This window comes from Heloderma suspectum, chromosome 10 (genome assembly GCF_057233095.1).
Source record: "Heloderma suspectum isolate Gila_16-S chromosome 10, 16-S_ref, whole genome shotgun sequence".
NCBI lineage: Eukaryota > Metazoa > Chordata > Lepidosauria > Squamata > Helodermatidae > Heloderma > Heloderma suspectum.
The window spans coordinates 10,559,497-10,581,546 of record NC_139467.1 but is presented as its reverse complement, the minus strand read 5'-3'; the positions used below and the strand labels follow the sequence as shown (position 1 = coordinate 10,581,546).

Genomic DNA, 22,050 nt, shown 5'->3' with positions numbered 1-22,050 from the left:
GGCCTTTTTTGCAGCCACAGCACATTGTTGGCTCATATTCAGCTTGTGATCGACAACCATTCCAAGATCCTTCTCGCTTGTAGTGTGGTTGAGCCACGTATCCCCCATCTTGCAACTGTGCCTTTGGTTTGTTTTTCCTAGGTGCAGAACTTGGCATTTATCCCTATTAAATGTCACTCTGTTGTTTTCTGCCCAGCGCTCCAGTCTATCCAGATCATCTTGAATTTTTTTTCTGTCTTCCAAAGTATTAGCTATCCCGCCCAATTTGGTGTCATCTGCAAATTTGATCAGCATTCCCTGCACCTCCTTCTCCAAGTCATTAATAAAAATGTTGAAAAGCACTGGGCCCAGGACTGAGCCCTGCGGTACCCCGCTCATTACCTCTCCCCAGTTTGAGAAGATCCCATGGATAAGCACTCTTTGAGTCCGATTCTGTAGCCAACTGTGGATCCACCGGATCGTTGTTTCATCTAGCCCACTTTGAGCTAGTTTGCTCATCAGGATATCATGGGGCACTTTGTCGAAAGCTTTGCTGAAGTCGAGGTATCTTATGTCCACAGCATTCCCACAGTCCACAAGGGAGGTTACTTGATCAAAAAATGAGATCAGTTCTGTCTGGCAGGACTTGTTCTTGACAAATCCATGTTGGCTTCGAGTAATCACGGCATTGTTTTCAAGGTGCTTACAGGTGGACTGCTTTATAATCTGCTCCAGAATTTTCCCAGGGATTGGTGTCAGACTGACTAGTCTGTAGTTCCGAGGTTCCTCCTTTTTACTCTTTTTGAATATAGGGACAACATTAGCTCTCCTCCAGTCATCTGTCACACCTGGATTGCACCTTTAATTAGAAATACAGTACATTCACCATAGTGTGGAAGTCTGTGAGCCGGGAACCTGTGTGCCTTGCTCAGTCTGCTGTCCAGGTGCTGTGGATGGGGAATGTCAAGGCCCAGTGCTTTCCCCTGACGGTTCCATATCTTTCAAACCAGAACTGGACTGGGCAGCCCTTCAAACAGAAGACTGTCTTCTGCAAAAGAGGACACATGGCCATCCTAGATTGAACTGGGGACTTTGTGCATCGCGTGATGCGCTCTACCACTGATGTACAGTCCCTCCACACTGGGACCATCCATGTAGCACAATTCCATCAGAAAGCAAGCATACCCCAAACAGAAACCGAGGCAAGGGCATCTCCAGCATTCCTTCCATTTGTTCAACTTTTTAATAGCTTAGTGGGGGGGGGGGTTGTTGCATTTGTTGCCTGTTTCACAACTTTGATGCATGATTTCCAGACATGATTTATAAGACAATAAATTTGCTTGGTTTGATCTGATCACAATCACTGAAATACACACTGTCTGTTGAATGGGCACTGATGTTATAATTTTCCCTGCAAAAAAAATCCAAAAAATAAAATAAAAAAGGAATCTAATGCAATGCTTTACAAGTGAAGATGAAAGGCCTGTGCTGTTTGTTTCAGGCTTTCAGCACAATCTGCAGCTGAGTAGACAGTTGAGCAGAGAGCCCATGATAGGAGTCCGCCTCCCAAGCCCAGAGCACCAGGTGACCGCCTGGGTTGCCAGCTCCTTTTGCAGCATCTGACATTCTCAGAACATTACCTGGACCACAGAAGTCTTTACTTCAAGGGTTCATAGAATCATAGAATAGTACAGTTGGAAGGGGCCTATAAGACCATTGAGTCCAACTCCCTGCTCAATGCAGGTATCCAAGTCAGAGCATCCCTGACAGGTGGCTGTCCAGCCTCATCTTGAATGCCTCCAGTGTGGGAGAGCCCATTACCTCCCTAGGTAATTGGTTCCATTGTCATTGCTGAGTCTAGTACACTCACAGGCATGATGAACTCCCATATCCCTGACCATTGCCTATGCTGGGGAACCTATAAGTCACCTTTGTGCAAGAACCAGTGTGGTCATTAATTCAGATAGATTAACACTGAGTACTCACCCGGATGTAATGTGTATGTGGCATCAGGTGAACCTACCGCAGCATTGTAAGGGGAAATTCTCCTCCTCCTCATTTTAAAAACCACACTACGTGTGTTAATTAGCTTTGCCAATGTCCAGTTGTCATTCTCTGTATTTTCTGCATTTCATTTTCATCTAACCTCACTGACTCCCCACCCCCCAATCACGTGTATGTAAACCTGTAATCAGGATAACACCTCATGTGTCTGACAAAGTGGGCTGGCCTGCAACCCACAGAGGTTTATGCCATAGTAAATCAGTTAGATTTTAAGATGCAACAAGACTCTTAGTTCCTTTTGCTGCAACAGAGTAACTCAGTTGCTCCTCTGGAAATAATTATTGTTATGGTTATTATTATTTTATCAATTTCCATCATTGTGAGAGACAGGGTGCGCGTAGACAAGAGAGCCAGCACACTGCAAGAACCTCTGAGGAAGTGCAGTACATTCCTTTGTGGTTTGCATACATATTGCGTGCATGTGTGTGTGTGCGCGCGCGCATGCATGCAAATGCATTAAATTTTACCTTGTCCTTAAGGACAGCGAGCCTCGTGTGGCGCAGAGTGGTAGGCAGCAGTATTGCAACCGAAACTCTCCCCAGGACCTGAGTTCGATCCCAGCGGAAGCCGGGTCTTGGATAGCTGGCTCAGGTTGACTCAGCCTTCCATCCTTCCGAGGTTGGTAAAATGAGTACCCAGCTTGCTGGGGGGAAAGGTAGTTACGAGTGGGGAAGGCAATGGCAAACCACCCTGCTATAGTCTGCCACGAAAACACCGGCGCAAGCGGGTCAGTAATGGCCCGGTGCTTGCACAGGAGAAACCTTTCCTTAAGGACAGCGCTGAACTTTTCTTCATATGAGTCGATGGCAACTATTCACCTGTGTACAGGAAAGCAAAGGCTGCACTCTGGGACACCCATTGGGATACTCTGCTGCTCTGTCCTATCCTTTGGTCACCAAAGATACTGAGAATCAAACATACTCCATGCACTTCTCCAGTTCTGTTTCTTGGTCACTGTAGAGCACAGCTGAGAATCTCTTTCAGCCTGAGAGCCAAATTAAATTTGGGGGAACCTCTTGGGGGCTGCTGGCCCGGTGCTTGCACAGGAGGAACCTTTCCTTAAGGACAGCACTGAACTTTTCTTCATATGAGTCGATGGCAACTATTCACCTGTGTACAGGAAAGCAAAGGCTGCACTCTGGGACACCCATTGGGATACTCTGCTGCTCTGTCCTATCCTTTGGTCACCAAAGATACTGAGAATCAAACATACTCCATGCACTTCTCCAGTTCTGTTTCTTGGTCACTGTAGAGCACAGCTGAGAATCTCTTTCAGCCTGAGAGCCAAATTCAATTTGGGGGAACCTCTTGGGGGCTGCATTACAGTGGTGGGCAGGGCCAAAAGTAAAAGGAGTGGCCAAAAATACAAAACCTACCAGCCTATTTTAGCTTAAAACTCTTCCTGCCAGAAATTATTGTATTTATTTCATTTTCATCTCACCTTTCTTCCACTGTGGAACTCAAGGTGGCTACATGTAGGTTCCCAGGTGGTCCCCACTCCAAGCGCTGACCAGACCCAGACCTGCTTGGCTTCAGCGAGGGAGCTGTGTCATATGCCTTCAGACCACGCTAGGGACCTAAGCTTTACAAGACACATTTCAACCTTTTAAAAGGGGGAAAAACTGCACAAAAGCTGGGAAACCACCAAATGGCCAGTGACTGGGGGAAGGGGTGGGGCATGGGGAAAGGGGTGTAGCCGTTTGGGGAACCACGGAGGGCCCGATGTGGTCCGTGGGCCTGAGGCTCCTCACCCGTGCTCTAGAGGGAGAGTGGGCACATAGGAAGCTGCCTTATACCAAGTCAGACCCTTGGTCCATCTAGCCCAGTATTTTCCACACTGGCTGGCAGCAATGGCTCCCCAGGGTTTCAGGCAGGATCCTTTCCCAGTCCTTCCTGGAGATGCCAGGCACTGAGCCTGCAACCTTTTGCAGGCAAAGCATGTGCTCTACCACTGAGTTGCAGCCCTTCCTCCAACCTGTGTCCCTCTAGGTATTGTTGGACTCCAGCCCCCATCAGCCTCAATCAGCACGGCCAATGATGGGAGTAGGGGTCCGATAACGTCTGGATGGCTGCAGGTTCCCCCCACGTCTGCTTTCGAGTGTGAGGGAATGATGGGAACTGGGAAAGGGAAGGCGGGGGAGAGATTTCTTTTAGCAATGAACATGGAACGTTACAGAGTAACGTGAGCAAAACGGACAGATCCCTGCCCCGAGGAGGAGGCACTGTTAATAACTGAGAACGCGCTGAAGACCACAGAGGACGGGAAGGGAGCGTTGAAGCACTTTCCGTGCTTGCATCCCAGTGATCAGTGACGACAGGCTTCGCAGTTCGAACGTTCTTGATATCTCTCTCCCCCCCCCCCCCCCGATACGGACGAAAAGGAGAGCGCAGGAAGTAGCACCTCCTCACCCTCCCCCGCTTCCAAATAGCTGGGTGGGCTTCCCTGCGCAGCCCTCCCATCTCTTGCAAAGGGAGACACATACCAAATGCACAGGATTCGGGAGTGGAAGAAGGAAAGGCTTTGGGGGGTGAGGAAGAGGGGGTGAGATCGTGTCTCTTTAAACGGGAGCGCGCAGGGAGCTGAGCCCGGCTGCTGGAGCCGGCTATGGGGCTGAGGATGGAGCTGCTGTTCCTGCCTCCGCAGCGGCTGCCCGGGGCTCTGAGGCTCCTCGCCGTCCCCCAGTTCCTGCTGCTGCTGCTGTCGCCCGAGACCTGCTGGGGCAAGTACGTGAAAGGCAATATCAGCACCAAGGAGGTGAGTGCGCGTCTTGGGACCAGGGCAGCGGGGATCGGGACGATGCCGTCGCTCGGGTGTCGCAGAGCCGAGCCGAAGCGCCCCACTCGGGCCCACAGGGCGCAGGCCTTCCTTGGCTCCCGGGCACCCCCTCCCCAAACCCCGCGCGCCGTCGCTTACGATGCGCCCTCCAGCCGCTGCGCCTTATGCGGTACTGGAGCCGGCGCTGGCTGTGGTGGGGCATTGCTGTAACCCCTCCCCCGTTCTTCCAACTCTCTAGCCTTCTCCCCCCATTCTCGCACCCACCGGATGGGGCAGCTTGCGAGGTCTTTTCTTGATCGAACCTAAGAGGATCCTTCAGTATCCCTCCACCCTTTTTTTAATTATTTCCCCGCCCCCATGATGGGCTTCGACCATAGCGAGATGGTTGCCAAGGCAGCTTATGCCTTCCTGGGTGTCCAGGATGTAGCCGGAATTTGGGATGGCAATAGGGTTTCAGATAATAATAGTGACAGTAATCACCATAATCACGGCCACCGCACCAACAGCCAGGGCTTCATTAGCTGCTGACCAGGAGGGCAAAGAAAAGCCAGCCTGGGGATTTTCCCCCCAGCTGCAAGATTGAGGAAGGGATGAGGGATGCCTTCTCTTCCATCACTGGTGTATGAAGATGGGGTATGGTATTCATAACCCAAAATTCTACACAGTTGACACTGTAAAAAAGCAACAACATCACCCATCCCTTTTCCCAGTGTCTAAGGATGAGGGGTAGTTCGGGATTGATTAAGTTTTGCAACCTTTTGCTTCCTCCACCAGTCCTGCCTTTTAGGGTGCGGCTTCAAGGCATATGTCCCTTGCCCCTTAACACACTGTGACCAACCTTTGGTGTTCACAGTTATTCAGCTGGTAAAAGGTGGAGGTGGGGTTTCTCACCCATACCATGCATGTTTATATGTAGAATGAGGAGGCAAATGTATGTGACAGTCCAGACAGGGGTGCTAGTTATTCTGGATGAAATCATCTGTGGGAAAAATCATCTGTGCATCTCTGTGCTGTGGGAAAGCATGGCTAGGCCGTAGAGACAACTTTCACAATGGTAACCATATTGGTCTGTTGCGGCGAAAAAGAGGCTTGTGGCACCTTAGAGCCTAATAGATTGATTGTGGCAGAAGCTTTCACAGACTAAAGTCCACTTTGTTAGATGCATGGTTATCCTAAGTTGGCAGGTATACCCTGGTATACAGAAGTGTGCGTTTGTTGGCTGGGTGTGGGGAAGATGGAACCAAAGCACAGTCTGGGACAATATTGTATAAATAAGCCAAGATCTCACGCTTTTATTCCATGCTAAATAAACCACAATACGCGTTAAGCTCTTCTAATATATTTACAACCAGCAAGGCAGTGTTATTGCTGTTGTAGGTCACTACACTTTTCTTAAGCTTTGCACAATAGTGGCACAGACTGTACTTTTTGCACTTGGTTGCAATCTGGCCTATTTTTCTTTATCCTCTTGTGTGTATATACAACATTTCATGCATCTGATGATGTGGACTGTAGTCCAGGAAAGCTTATTCTTCAATAAATGTGATAGCCTTTAAGGTGCCACAAGACTCTTTGTTGTTTTTAGGCCATAGAAAGGGTGGGCTGGCTGAGGGTACTTAGCATTGAAAGCACAGTGTCTGCTGGGAATGACAGATTATTGGGCTGGGAAAGGGAGAAAGGAAAGAACTAGCGATTCAGGGTGCAATCACACTGTGTTTAAGTGTGGATTAATTAACCACCTGCCCTGTTCACAACCAGGTTGGGTAAAGGACAGTTCAATCCTATTTTCAGTAGAATGAGGATTCTAATTCACATTAGTGACTGGGAACACAGAACCAGGGGCAGTTTTTATTAATTATTCTGAAGTAAAAGCATGCATTTTGTGTGTCTTTGAAAGACACAGAGAGAGAGAGCATGCACCAAAATAATTGCCACCTCTTTTTTGGTACACACAATCACGACCACAAATTGCAACAATCACTCCATAAATAAAACATGCTTTGAAAGGTTGGGCTCCCCACCGCCCTTCAATGCTATCTTAACTACTTAACTTCAGTGCTAACTTAACTACTCTGAAACTGCATGTACAAAACGGTGGTCAAAGTATGTTAAAAAAAGAAATGCTGATGTGCATTTGCTGGTCTTGAGTATGCACCCAATTTGTGTAGAAGGATTAGGAACACAATGGAATTTACCTGCCACAGAGGATAAGAAGTGGGAAGCACTGCTCTTGCATGGTTTTGGCAAATGGGGAATGATAGGGTAGACAGAAAACAAGTAGAGGAACAGTGTTAGAGCAATGGGGAGAGGGATTCGAGGTGTGGTTTAGTATGAAATGGGCTGCAGGCCTGCTGGGATGATAGAGTCCAGCATCTATCTCAGTGATGGGCAACATTATTATTTTTATCTATTACATTTATATCCCGCCTTTTTTCCTCCTTAAGGAACCCAAGGCGGTGTACATAATCCTCCTCCTCTCCATTTTATCCTCGCAACAACAACCCTGTGAAGTAGGTTGGGCTGAGAGTCTGTGACTGGCCCAAAGTCACCCAGTGAGCTTCCATGGCTGAGCAGGGACTAGAACCCGATTCCTAGTCCAACACTCTAGCCTCTATACCACACTGGCTCTCAGCTATACTGGTTAGGGCTGATGGGAGTCCAGCAACATCTGGAGGGCCACAAACTGCCCACCTTTTATTGTTGCTGATGCAGTCTAAGCCCCACTTGGCGAGATTGCAGAGGCAGACAGTTCAAGGCATGAAAGGTGTATATGTGTTCTAACCCTTCTTGTAGTTCAGCTAAACTGCTTTCTGACTTGGAGAGAAGAGAGCTGTGAATGTATCAGTTTATTTTATTCCATAGAGTAGAGTTTAATTGTTGTTCAGATTATTAGGGGTGGCGGGGGGGGGGCAGAGCAAGGCTTTTGTGCTTTAACAGCTGCACAACAGGCAGAAATTCAAAATATGAAACTTTCCCCATAACCGTATCTCCATGCTGAGAAAAGAGATCACCTCTTGAATTCCTGCCCACTATGTAGCTGGTAAAGCGGAACAACTCTGCCAGAAAAGGGAAGCTGGCAATCTGGCCCCACACTGATGAGGTTTGGGGTTTAGAAATGGTAGCCCATCTGACAAAAAGGCCTCTGTTTCCCCGACTTTCTTGCAACTTTTCCACAGGACCTGTTATTGCTACCTTAAACTGAGGCCTGTCTGCAGGATGAATGAGAGCCAGCAGGCCTCGCTAATGCTTTTTTGAGGCAATGTTCCCCAAGCTTTTTTTGGAGGGGGGGAGACTAAAGTCTTTGTGGAGCCACTGGGATGCTGCATGATATCCAGGCAGCGGGTGTGAATAGGTCTCCCCTTTTGATTCTCCTCCTGCATTTGCCCCAATTCTCAGATTTTGCTTGTTTCCTCTGCCTTCTTCAGCCCCGGGTACGGTTTCCGTGGAAACCTTGAGCATGGGTTGTTGCCATGGGAACACCAGGGGATTTTAAGGGGAAGGAGGTAGGCCTGTGAGTTGGACAGAATAAATGGAGGGAGGTAAAAAGAAGCTTCCTTCCTCACATACCCATTTTCCAAGAAGATTTAGAACCCCTCAGCCTGATATATATACATATATTTCTAGACCTAGTATGTCATTGCATGTTGCCTGCCCCACACATCAACACACACTCTGCCATTTTAAAATATTTTCTTCCCTAGCCCAGATCACTCCTTTCCAGCCTATTCTCGGAGACTTTCAATCAATGAAATGTTTCTTTCTTCCCACCTCACCCCAAAGCTGAACCATTTCCAACCCCTTGATGGACTGTGGTGTAGTTTTGGCTGTTGGGTAGTTGCTGTGGGGTTAGCGTTGACCCAGGAAACTGTACTATGGTGACTTGATATTTTGTTTAGGTGTCAAGTGACTGAGAAATACAGTAATTGTATCACCATGTGCTGTTGAGCTGTATAGTGGGAATCCCTAGAAGAAAAGAAGTGCCCAGTAGTTAGAATATGGGTGGAGAGCCAAGATCATAGTCTTTTATTCTACATTAATGAAACTGCAATAAACTTTAGGGTCAGCAAGGCAGATTAGAATTTGTACCATAAGTGCACCAGATGCACAGCAAGTGGGATGGGATTTGCCCTTTTATGGTGCAATCCTATACATTTGTATTCAGAAGTAAGTTCCAATGAGTTCAATGGGGCTTACTCCCAGGTAAGTGGGTATAGAATTACAGGCTTAGTACCCTTTGCCCTTTCTGACTATGAATGCAAACACATGTTAAGGTGTGGGAAGGGCTACATAATTTGCATTTAGTTGGTCATGAGAATGCAAGACTCAGGTGGCTAAAACTTGTAGGTCTGTTCCCGGATTGGGAAGAGGAGTAGAACCTATGAATCTACACTTTCCTGGTTCTGGGAGATGAACTAACCCTATTCAGGCATTCTACATCTCAGTATAGTAAATGCATTAACTCCATCCCCCTTCCTGCATGTTTTGATCACCCTCTACATGTGGAGGCTGACTTTCTGAAGAGAGCCTCCTGTATCCATGGAGGCTCTCCACACAATTTCGAACACTGATTTTACGGCATTCTGGATTGCATAGAGAGCCTCCACAGATAAAGGAGGATCTCTTCAGAAAGTTGCCCTCCACGACTAGAGGGCAATGGAAATGCGCAAGGAGGGGACAGGGTTAGCATGCTCCCCCTCTCCCTGCATGTGTACTATACCGAGATGTAGAATGCCTGAATAGGACTACTATTTAACAGACAAAAGGAAAACAGGATTCTGGGACCTGGTGTGCATTTCTGTCAAGGGCATATCTACACTACGAACCTATATCAGTTTTATACCTGTTTTATGGTAAAGGATCCTGGGAATTAGTGAAAGTACTAAGAATTCTGTTAGAAATCCCTAGGCAACTCCCTCCCTTTCAGAGCACCACAATTCCTAGGGTTACCTGGCTACAGGAAAAGTCGTAAGGGTGCAATCCTGTGCAGGTTTAGACAGGAAGAGGTCTGGCTGGGGAATGCTGGGAGTTGTAGGACCTCTTCCTGTCTAAATCTGCATAGACTGCACCCTGAATAAGTTTAAATCTGTGTTGTAGAAATATCCATGAATCTTTCTCTTAGGGGAGCCCCTTAGAAACTTGCTCAGCTGACCCCATCCACCCCATCAGTGCTGGCGCAAGCCATTTTGCTACCTGAAGTGGAGTTCAAGTGACAACACTTTAAAAGGACATGCTGCAACTCTCACATGCCCATTCCTGCCTTAATCTGTCCCCACCCCCCTGCTCCCTCATGGCGCCACCTGAAGTAGGCTGCTTCACCTTGCTGCATAGCAGGGCTGGTTGGCTCTACAGCCCATCCTTATTTGGGAGTCAGCTTTAGGTCCATACAGAGTTGGAGCCCCCTGGATAGCCCTGACACAAACGTTGCTACGAACTGGGTCAAATCATCCTGGCCTGTTTGGTTGGTGCATTGCGCTCTATTAAATTAATGAGTCTGGCGTTAACTGCCCAATAGATTTCATTTTATGGGGATTGTTTGGGATGTTATTTATTCTTTCAAAAGCCAAGCAGTAAAATTTTATGTTAACTAGTTGGAGCTGAGCTTGAGCAGCTGACACTTGTATAATTTGCAGGCTGGGTCGGGCTTAGGCTAATCTCTCCTAAAATAGAATGTTCAAATTGTGTTGGATGTTTTCCCCCAGTGTGCTTGAATTTCCAGTGTGCTGGGCTTGCACGTTCAAGGATCTGCCTGCATGGTGCTGGCTCCAGGATTTGGGACATTCTTATGCAAGGTGTCCTCAGTGGCCTCTTTAACTTTTGAGAGGAACATAGGAAGCTGCCTTATACTGAGTCAGGCCATGGGTCCATCTAGCCCAGTACTGTCGGCACTGACTGGCAGTGGCTCCCCAGGGTTTCCCGCAGGGGTCTTTGCTGGCCCTATCTGGAAATGCCCCTGGGGATTGAACTTGGGACCTTTTGTATTCAAAGCATGTTCTCTACAACTGAGCTGCATCCCTTACTCTTTGAGGTGGGGATTCTCTTACATGGATTCCAGCCTTCTTGGGCATCTCGTGCAAACAAAAAATGACAGCCCAGTTAGGATGCTAGGTCCTTTCCAGTGTTGGGGCCCCAGTCAATGCCCTTGCTGCCCTCTGGAGTCAATCATAGCCCCACATCCGACAAAGCATCCCTACCACATTCCTTAGTTCTCCCTGCATTTTTGGTGTTGCTGATCCTATATATAGAAATGGAGGACACTGTTTTCCTTCTTCTTAGGACTGGGTCTTCTTGACTAGATTCTGCTTCCTTTCTGATTATGGGCGCCTGGACTTCCAGTTTCGCTACCCAGAGGTATAGTTCTATATTTTGATCATGTTCCACTTTCAATCATATTCATATCTTAGCCACCTGTTTTATAATCTGCAGAATCCTAACCTTTATCTCATATGAAATGTGTTTGCAATTCTGGACTCATGCTGCTGCTATTGTAACAGCCCCCTTTCCTGCTTCTCTTTGAAGGCCAAATGCTGTGAGAACATCCTTCTGTACTTTGATGATCCTTCCCAGTGGCCATCTGTCTACAAAAAGGGAAATAAGGTCAGTTTTGATTGGCCATTCAGCTTCAGATGGACCTTCTCTCTCTCTCTCTCTCTCTCTCTCATGCTGTATTTCTCTCAATGGCTAAATTTCTGCTTTTCCAAATGCTGTACAGCACACCAACATATATTGGTGTGTCTTTCATGGTACAGGTACATAGACGCTGTGATGGAATCTACATTATAGACAAACACTATTTTTATTTATTTTAAAAATGTATAAGCTGCCCTTCATCCACAAGGGATCCCCGAGAAAAAATATACAAAAAATCATAGAAAGACACAGTATAGAAACAACAGCAAAATTACAAGGTAAGAGGCATAGAAATGATTCAACTAGCAAACAACCCAACAGGAACATTTTGATTTGGCACCAAAAAGAAAGCAAGGGTGAAACCAATAGTATCTCCCTTGGGAGGGCATTCCAAACTTCATTACACCAGTTGCTGGGGAACATGGGCGGGAGGGTGCTGTTACACTTGCGTCCTGCTTATGGGTTTCCCGTCAACAGCTGGTTGGCCACTGTGTGAACAGAATGCTGGACTAGATGGGCCCTTGGTCTGATCCAGGAGGACTCTTCTTATGTTTCTTAAGTCACGGCACCACCACAGAGAAGGCCCTTTCTTTTGCAATGCGTGATGTGTTTCTCCCAGTAATGGTAATCAGAAAAAGGCTTCTTCTGAAGATCTCAGTGCACATATAAGATGATATTTATACTAGTTTAGCTGTCATGGGTTACCCCAGAGAATTCTGGGAGCTGGAGTTTGGTCATAGGGCTGAGAGTCCTGTTAGAGATCCCAGGTTGCCCTCCCTCTACAGAACTACAGTTCCTAGGGTTCCCTGGGGAGAAGACATGCTTGTTAAACCAGAGAAAGGCTGCAATACTATGCATGTGTCCTCTTCACAGAGGACAGTCCTGTATTTAAAGGGCTGCCAGAGGACTGTCCTCTACTTGAAGGGTTGTCTGGTCCGAGTTCAGTTGAAAGAGAAAGGACCGTAAGAATGGTTGTCCATCACCAGTTAGCACCTGTACAGCAACCTCATTTTTTTTATTTATTCCCCACCCATTTACCAAAAAATGGCACTCAAGACAGCATAAAATTAAAAGGGTCAGACTGCATATCTGTAGGGCAGATATGCCCCAAGACTGGAACATTGTTATTCTGAGAGCTTGCAGACTCAGAAGGATTAGCGTGAGAGTTTATGTGAAAATCGGTACAATATAGTGACTAAATAGCAGTACATCTGCACTACAAATGTAAACCAGTTTTATACCAGTTTAACTATCATGGATTCCTCCACACTCCAAAGGATCTGAGAGTTGCAGTTTGGTGAGAGTACTGAGAAATTTCTGTTAAATCCCTAACCCTTCCTTCCGGAACTTTAGTTCCCAGGATTCTCTTGGGAGAGGGTGTGATGACCGTTAAACCAGCTTAACCAGCTTACCATCTTACCAGCTTTCTGTAGTGTAGAAATGACTAGTTCATATCTCATCTCACCCTAGGGCTTCAATCCTATCAGCAAAGGCAGGTGGCTCCGATTTCAGGGGGGCTGTGAATCCATTCTGGGCCTCAGTCAGAACCAGCTAAAACTCTAAAGGAGCTATCCAAGGTCCTGAACCTGTTTGGGGGATAGGTTTCAGTACCTTGGATAGCCCCTTTAGAGTTCTGGCTGGTTCTGACTGAAACCCAGAATGGATTCACAGTGACACCGAAATTGGAGCCACCAGCCTCCACTGAATCCTATTCATAATTACATGGAAGTAAGCCTTATTGAACGCAGTGAGTCTCACTTAGGATTGTGCTGCAGTTAGCCATAGGCAACCCACTATCTCTCAGCCTCAGCACCTTCCGCTGCCCTCTGTAGTATACGGATAATAATATTGACCTACTTTGCAGGGTTGTTGCAAGGATTACTGAGACAATTTATGTGAGGCAATGAGAGCCCTCAAAAAACACTGTATGAATGCTTATTCTTATATGCATGTAGATAAAATGACAGAATAATAATAAGGTTTTTTTTATGGGCTGTGGTTTCTTCCAGTTAGCAATTCCTTAATAACAGAAGCTGCCTTTAAATTTAACAGGGATGAGATTTTGAGGTTTTTCTCCAAGGTGGTTTAAATTAGAGCTGGTCAGGTTGAGCATTTGCAGTTTCCTCAGCTCAGAGAGATGCTTGGGGAAAACATTATTAGGGGCTACAAAGCTGCAACAAATTTGCATATTTCAGCTGCACATAATTGACATAATTTTCATGATGATAGCCGATGTCAGGGAGCAGCTGGATCCCTTTCTTGTGTGATGTAATTTGTGCGCTTTCTGGTGTGAGATTAGATGTGGCAGTTCCGGAGATATGAGCATCGGCTATCAGCATCGGCTCGTTAAAGCTCAGCGATGAAAAGTGTTTGCTCACAAATGTTCCTACTGCCAGAGAAGTTAATTTAAGGTCTGCTTCTCAATGTGTGAAGAAAGCCAGCATAAGGAGGTGTGGGCAGTTGCTAGGGGAGACATGAATTCTTCCCCTGACTCCCTTCTGTCAGCAAAGCTTCATCGCATATGTCTCCAGGCCGGGAGCTTAGTGTGCAGATTTGGCTGGAATAGGAAGTTGCATAGGGTATAAGAGCAGGGTATAAGGGAGGGGACTAGTTTATAGCAGTAATTCCCAAACAGCATGCTGAGTGTGCATAAGAAGACTGCTAGTGTAGAAGGCTGATCCATAGGCAGCAGCTCAGTTGGAGCCAGGAGGCAGGAATTGGAGCCAGGAAGCAGGAATCAGAGTCAGGAATGAGGTCCAGGTGTTAGAAAAAATTAGAACCAGGAAAAACTATTGTTGCCTGAGCAAAGTCCTGTCCTGAGCCAGGAAATCTTTTATAGCCCTTCCTCTTGAAGAGAGTGTTACATGATGTGCTGTAGTTAGACCTGTGTACAGCCTTGCACACGTTATAATGAGACTCACACACCCACTGATAAGGAATCTTTAGACATTGGCAATAGAGCGTCTATGGCTAAGTAGGTGATTCTCACCCAAAGAGATTCACACTCAGACACTGTTGGAGAGCATAACTCCACAATGGCACATTTACTGGGGTTTACAAAGATTCAAATGCACAATGTCTTTTGGGGAATTAGCTGAGCAAATGGATTTAACACTTAAGACCAACTGAGGATGCTCCAGCCTTCACCAAGTTATGCTATGGTGGGGAAATTAGCTGCATTCTTGGTGAAGCTGAGCTCCTGGCCTAAAGGTAGTTTTCAAGACTGTGGGAAGGAATCTTCCGAGGCTTGAAGCATGGAGGGGCGGGGGGGGGGGAGACAGAGAGAGAGAGAGAGAGAAGGGAAAGAGGTGGTGGAGGCTACAGTCCCTACAAAGAACTTCTAAAAGCAATATACCTTTCCTTGGGCTGAAGCCCTTTCTTGCAAACAGGAACTAGTGTGCATTGTAATTCCTGGTCTCAAGTGAAGAGGCAGGAAAGCAGAGAGCCTTGACTAGGGGAGGCAAAGCACCCACTGTTGGCATCTTGCTCTGGCAAGCAAGGAGCTTAGCAATTTCAATGATTTCAGCATGGAGCCTTTCCTCTTGGCTCCATTTCAGTGATTTCAGCAGCAGTGTGGCACCATATCCCTGGAGGGGTGAGGCACGTAATGATTTCAGCAGCATGGCCCTCCATCTCTGGGAAGAGGGGGACTTGGGACTGCTCCAACCTGAGGCTTCTTATACAGTTCAGAGAACAGCGGTGACATCACAACTCTGATGAGCCAGACACTGTCAAAGGCGCTGGTAATGGTGTTGCTTGCTATGGAAGAAAGACTGAGTTGGCCTCCCATCTTGTATAACAAAAGAGGGTGCTTGGAGATGATGGCTGCACTTGCTGGAAACAAAAGTCCTACTTACTGTCTCATGTTGACTGTCTTAAAGGCAGGTGTCAAGGCTGGAGTTCAACAATAGATATTGCAGGTGGTTGACTAGGTAACTTACCAGATCAGCACATTCATGTTTTGCTGAATTTTGACCACCACCTTTGCCTTTGGGGAATGCATTTTAAGAAGTCCATTAGAAACTGAATTGCTTGATCTAGTCTTGCATGTTGCTCTCAACCCCATTCCTGTGCCTTTCTCCCACCTTTGCTGAGGCTGGGGATGACAGATGCCTGGCTTTGTGGCTGTCTCAAAATGGAGTCAGTACTGTTCACTCAAAAAAGAGCTACTTCGTAACGAGACCAATCAGGGCCAGCATGAACATCTGGCATCCTTGGGCAATGTCTGGAGCAACATCATCTTGGTAGGGCCTATCGATGATACCTGTATTGGATCCTCACTTTATAATTTTCCCCCAACTCAGTACTCTGACAGGTGCTTTGAACAGTACTAGCTGGCTGAGTCTAGTTGTTGTTTTAATTTCCCACAATGCTCCTGATGTAGTGTCACTCTGGGGCATTGTGGGAAATTTAAATTGTGGCCCTAAGCCACTTGATGTTGCTGCTACTGGCCCCCACTGACTGCTGCCAGATAAGCCTGTCAGGGCCCACCACTGCAATGAGGGCATCAGAGTGCATTTTGCCCAGGGTCCCCTCAAAACTAGAGCCAGCCCTGGAGCCAATGGCCAGCCTAGGTGGGCAGAGTCACTCCTGTACGTGGGACTCCTACACTGCTCAGGGAGGTGCTCTGATCTCTAGCCATGGTGGTTCTCCACAAGAGGCAGCTGTGTATAAAACCATGGGTTCCTGATGTGGTGTGCCACAAGAAAGAAATAATTTAAATAATTCAAGGCTCCTTGAGACCAAAACACCCACACACAAAAGAATCTGTCTGCTGAATATCTGCATGTTTTGATGCATTGGTGCAGCCTCCACTGGGAGTGGGTAATTCTGTCCAGTTTTTGCACGGGGTGTGATTACCTGTCCTCAGAGGTATCTCTGCATGTCACTGTTCTAGGCTAGGCCACCTTTCAGTCTGGAGGTATTCCCAGAGCAGTGATGTATGCAGAAACACAGAAGGTGGGCTCCTTTGAGGTGGGTAAGTCTTACTCTGTCACATGCTAAACCTTTTGGGGTGTAAGAGTGAAGTGTGTCTCCAGTTTTAATTTGGGAGAATGAAAGCTACATAACCATTAAAACTACAGGATTCTTGTCCTCCTTTGCATTCAGTCATCCTATGCAGGTGGTGTAAGGCTTGGGTGCCAGCTCTATCCCTTTTATCTTCTCTCTCTACCTCCTAGGACTGTTTGATGAAAGAGTCTGTGATCCGCCCAGAGAACAACCAGGTGATCAACCTCACAACTCAGTATGCCTGGTCTGGATGCAAGGTAAGTCTCTCCATAAGTTTCAAGGGGGCTACAGATGTCCTCTAGTTTTTTTCTCCCCCATTCTATATAATGCTTTTTGTATCCTATGGGGGCACCCCCTCTTTTATTCATTTTTAGTCTGACCTATCCCAAGAGCTTGCAGTGTGGTTCAACTATGTCAGGAAAACATACACACACATACCTGACAGGTGCTAAATTAGTTACAGGATGATCTGGAGCAAACAGGAGCACATATGGCTGCATCCAACCCATCCAAATTCTGCATCAAGGAAAAGCTGAAATCAGCAACTTGGATAAATTATGCAAATGGAGCAAGTTTGCATGATTTCTCTTATTTTTAGAATTTTATTCTGCAATGTGATATTTTCACAGTTCTTGTTTTGCTAGTTCTGGGACTGGCAAGGACACTGATGGCCCACTCCCAGCCACTGAAAATTGTATTCAGCCACTATTCTGGCTTTTGAAATTTCAGCAGGCATTGCCTGCACACTTTCAAACCTACCTTTGATGCTATAAGGGCTATACACCTGTCTTTTTATTTAATTGGAGTTAAGGTTCTGATTTCTGTGCCCACTACCACATTCTGTGCATTTCCTCAGCTTCCACAAGATCACATCATAGCCACATACAGGGGCAAGGCTTGGAGGACAGAAATTACAGATAGTATGAGCTTCCGGCGTGCATTAAAAACGTGGTTGTTCAGGCAGGCATTTGGGGTGAGTTAGGGTATTTTAGAAAATGTTTTTATTGTAGAATTTTATTGTTTTAAACTGTTTTATTATATGCTTTGTACATCGCCCAGAGTGGCTGAGTGACCAGCCAGATGGGCGATTAATAAATTTAATAAATAAATCAAATAGTACATTCTAAATGAAAGCTTTGGTAGAACTGACATATTTTTCTTTCATATCTTACATTCAGCTTTTATACTCCTGTAGTATTCCTGTTGTGGGTGGGGAAACCTCCTGATGATAATATAGTGACACAGGGGATAATTGGAATAGTGGTACAGTTAGATCATTTCAGACTTTGGACATAATAGTGTTACAGTAGGCGAGGGGTGTGTGCTTTGTATATGATACTTTGTATTATTTCACTTACTTCAAAATGTAGTAAGCCGGCCCTGCTGCATTTGGGGCTCGATCAACTGAGTGGGGCCATGGACATCTGCTCCAAAGTCCTACCCTAATGGCACCTTTGAACTGGAAAGAAGCCATTTGGAATTACTCTTTTCAGTTTTCCCTTGTTGCCACATCAGTGTTCTCTTTTCTGCATTATCTTGCCTAGCTGGTGACAGAGAATTCCATCCGGTATTTGAGCTGTGCCAGTGGCAGAAGTTTCCGCTCAGTCCGTGAGCGTTGGTGGTACGTGGCGCTCAGCAAGTGCGGGGTGAGTGTGCCAGTTTCCCCTTGTGGCTCTGCCTTGAGACCCTTCCCTAAGATCCACAGTGACTTTTGACTATCTTCCCCTGCAGGGCGATGGGTTGGAACTGGAGTATGAGATGATTCTGACCAATGGCAAGTCGTTCTGGACACGTCACTTCTCAGCTGATGAGTTTGGTAAGTTGTTTCCTACTATTCCTATATGCTTCCAGCCAGAATTGTGTGTATTTTTGGGGGGTTTTAATATCTGTAAACTGCCCAGAGAGCTTTGGCTATTGGGTGGAATTGAAACGAATGAAACAAGTCACTCTGGCATAGGCAGAGGGAGCTCTCTTGAACAACCCATTCTTGACCATTGGTCATTCTGGCTGGGGACAATAGGAGTTGCAGTCCAAGCACATATGAAGGGTCACAACCCCCAACCTTGCTATAAACCATGATTATGTGTTTTCTTTGTCAATACATATAACACCACCTTCTCAGAAATGTGTCCAGGAAGGGAAACTCCAGGCTGGCTAACCACAGGAGGATTTGCATAAAAAGGGGCAGTAACTGTGTGTGGCTAATCAAAATATGAGAGGTGGCAGGTATTTAAAGAGGAACAGTGTGGCTGGTTGCTCAGTTCATCATGAGCTATCAAGTTGGGTACACCTGCACAGTGTACATCCTGAGCTTTGACCTGCTGAAAGATGAATTCATCCGAGACAACTCCGATGACGAATTGGACCTCTGCTGGGGGTGCAGCTCCCAGCTCTGGCCAACCAGTCATTTCACCTGAAGAGACCTCCTTGGAGTGGCTGTTTCTGCTGAACTGGGCGCAATGTGCTTAATTGCCTTCCTGGTGGTGTTGAGGTGGTACTTCAGACTGAGAAGAAGCATGCCATGTGGGCCCAGCTTCTGATACTGCTCTTGTGATATCCCAGAATCCCCTGTGGTCCTCTCACACTCATGAGAGAGCTGGTTCTGCACACCAGTGACAACCCAAACCAGAAGTGGCTGGGGGAGGCAGAGGGGCAAGAAGCAGTTCTGCAGTGCTGTCAATCATCCACTGGAGGCTGGTGGCTCCAGTGTCAGTGGGGCGGTAACCCTGATCCGGGTTTCAGTCAGAACTCTAAAGGAGTTATCCAAGGTGCGAACATCTGAGCACAAGCCTTCCCTGCAGTCATCTTACCTCTGGAATGAGTGTCTTCTGTCTCTTCCCTCATCCTAGCACCTGGGCAGGAGATGGGTGTCAGCAGAAACAGTGAGCTTGCTGGGAAGAGGGTGGGGCACAAGGGGGAGAGAGGAAAGACAATCTATGCCCTGGATGGATAGGAAACTTCCAGTGAGTAGAAATTGATCCTTTTCTGCTTAGTGCAAAGTAATTGTCGCTCTGTCCAAAACACTGAGTGCTCCAACAATTAAAAAAATAAAAATTTTGAGGTTGGAGCCAGCTCAGTTTTACAAGGTTATTTTCTTTTGGAAGAGGGAGACCTACAGTGATTTGTAATATTAGTGTGTTTGCAAACATACAGGTGGCAAGCCCCCTAGCGACAGCGGTATCTTTGAAGCTCCAAATAGAAAAGCGGGGGGACTCCCACCCCCAATGGTGAACGTCCTTCCAATGTGTCCCTTTTCTCCTCTTCTCAGGAATCCTGGAGACAGACATAACTTTCCTGCTTATCTTCATCCTAATCCTAATCATTTCGTGCTACTTTGGCTGTGAGTACAAGAGTGCCAGTTCTGCTGCAGTTATTTCTCATTGAATGTGATTATGTTGGTAGCATCCAGTGCCAGGCAAATACGGCTTTGTTCTAAAGAGGTGCGGGGTAGAGTGGCTTCTCTAATGTGTGTTATGATCTATGCACACTGACATGGGGAGCTACCAGACAAGGCTTTTGTTTTGTTGTCGCCCTGCCTCATTCACAGAATTTTACACAGGGCCTTCCACTCGTAACCCTCCCATGCTTTCCCCCCACTTCTCCCCATCATTTTCCTTACTGCAGAAAGTCCATTACGGAAAAAAAGATGAAATTGCTGCACAATGTCCGCTGGTAGTGCTAGCAGTCCTCTGTCTGGAAGCACCCATGATCTCCCGTATGTGTCATATTTACCCACCTGGATCCTTAGGTCATCATCTTCTCCAGGTGCCCCTGGCAAATGATGCAAGGCAGGTGGCTATGAGAGAGAGGGCTTTTTCCATGGTGGCGCTCGTTTCTGTGGAATGCCTTCACCAGAGAGGCTCACCTGGCGCCTGCATTATGCTCTTTTTGGCAACAAGACCTTTTCGTTTTCTCAGGCATTTTTAGAACTGTTTTTAGCTCTTTTAGATCTTTGCGCTGTTTTATCCCTGCTGCTGGCTTTACTTCTGATTTTACTGTATGGTGCTGCTGGTTTTATCTGATGTATTTTTTTTTGTCGGACTTAAGGCGCAATCCTATGCATGTTTAGACAAAAAAGGCCTGCAACTCCCAGCATGCCCAAGCCAGCATAGGCCATAAACGTGCATAGGATTGCACCTTTATTTTATTATTCTTGCATTACCACTTTGTGTTTTATATTTTTAATTTGTACACTCTCCAGAGAACTTTGGTTATTGGCAGGGGCATTGCTGGCCATGGAGCACCGGCCCTGAGTCTGTTAATCAGGGGCCCAAACCTATGCTCCAGAGCCCTAAATTTCCACTGGGGCCAGCGCAAGGGTTTTTTTCTCAGCTTAGTTGACATGTAATTAAGGAGGCAATTTTCACAGGGGATTGCAGTGTGTGGGGGGAAGGGTCAATCCTCCCCTCCCCACATGCTGCAACAGCCCCGCCCCCGCAAAATGATCTGGTATGTATTACTGAGACCTGGGTGGGGGAACTGGGAGGGGTCACTCTCTCCCAGCTGTGCCCTCCTGGGTACTCAGTGCAGCACCAACACAGACTCGAGGGTCGGGGAGGGGGGGTTGTCATGGTCTATAGGAACTCAATCCCTCTCTCCAGGCTTCCTGCTCATTCAAGTGCAGATCTTGAGTGCTTGTACCTTGTGTTGGGTCCCCGGGACACATTAGGGATTCTGTTGGTGTACCGCCCACCCCGCTGTCCATTAGACTCCCTGCCTGAGCTGACTGAGGTGGTTTCGGACTTGGTGTTGAGGACCCCTAGGATGATGGTCCTGGGGGATCTCAACTTCCATGCCGAGGCCGCTGTATCCGGGGCGGCTCAGGACTTCATGGCCGCCATGACAACCATGGGGCTGTCCCAACATGTCATCGGCCCAACGCATGTAAAACGACACACGCTTGATCTGGTTTTCTTGACTGGGGAGGAGGATGGTGATCTGAAAGTGGAGGAATTCACATCTGTCCCTTTGTCATGGTGAGATCACTTCCTGTTAAGGTTTAGACTCTTGGCAGCCTTCCCCCTCTGCAAGGGTGGGGGACCTATTAAAATGATCCGCCACCAGAGGCTAATGGATTCCGATGGATTCCAGAGGGCTCTGGGGGATTTTCCTGCTGGTATGGCTGGTGCTCCTGTCGGAGCCCAGGTTGCTCTGTGGAATGCAGAGATGACTCAGGCAGTTGACACGATCGTGCCCAAGCGCCCTCTCCCTCTGAGCAGAGCCTGGCCAGCTCCTTGGTATACCCCTGAGCTGAGGGCAATGAAGCAAGAGGGGAGATGGCTAGAACGCAGGTGGAGGAAAACTCGTGCTGAGTCTGACCGAACACAGGTAAGAGCTCACTATCAAGTCTACTCTGTGGTGGTGAGGGTGGCAAAGAGACAGTTCTTTTCCACCAGCATTGCATCTTCTCAGTGTCATCCAGCGGAGCTTTTCCGAGTGTTGTATTGTTTTATTGTGTGCTCTTTGGTTTTAATTTTTGTAAACTGCCCAGAGAGCTTTGGCTATCGGGCGGTATAGAAATGAAATAAATAAATAAAATCTCACCCTGCATGCAGTGGAGGCTGGTGGCTCTGGTGTCAGTGGGGCAGTGAATC

General features: G+C 47.1%; 1 protein-coding gene across 2 annotated transcripts in view; it reads left to right on the top strand.

Annotated features, from left to right (window-relative positions):
• Positions 1–4,409: 4,409 nt before the first annotated feature.
• The window catches only part of TMEM145 (transmembrane protein 145), a 30,913-nt gene continuing 13,272 nt past the window's right edge, over positions 4,410–22,050 (top strand). The window contains exons 1-7 of one of the 2 annotated variants that reach the window (XM_084814333.1): positions 4,410–4,798; positions 11,093–11,167; positions 11,336–11,413; positions 16,627–16,713; positions 18,001–18,102; positions 18,188–18,272; positions 19,725–19,796. In XM_084814333.1, the coding sequence (XP_084670459.1) occupies positions 4,649–4,798; positions 11,093–11,167; positions 11,336–11,413; positions 16,627–16,713; positions 18,001–18,102; positions 18,188–18,272; positions 19,725–19,796 (649 nt within the window). In that variant the 5' untranslated portion in view covers positions 4,410–4,648. The remainder of the gene's footprint in view (positions 4,799–11,092; positions 11,168–11,335; positions 11,414–16,626; positions 16,714–18,000; positions 18,103–18,187; positions 18,273–19,724; positions 19,797–22,050) is intronic. The other variant, XM_084814334.1, reaches the window with a different exon arrangement.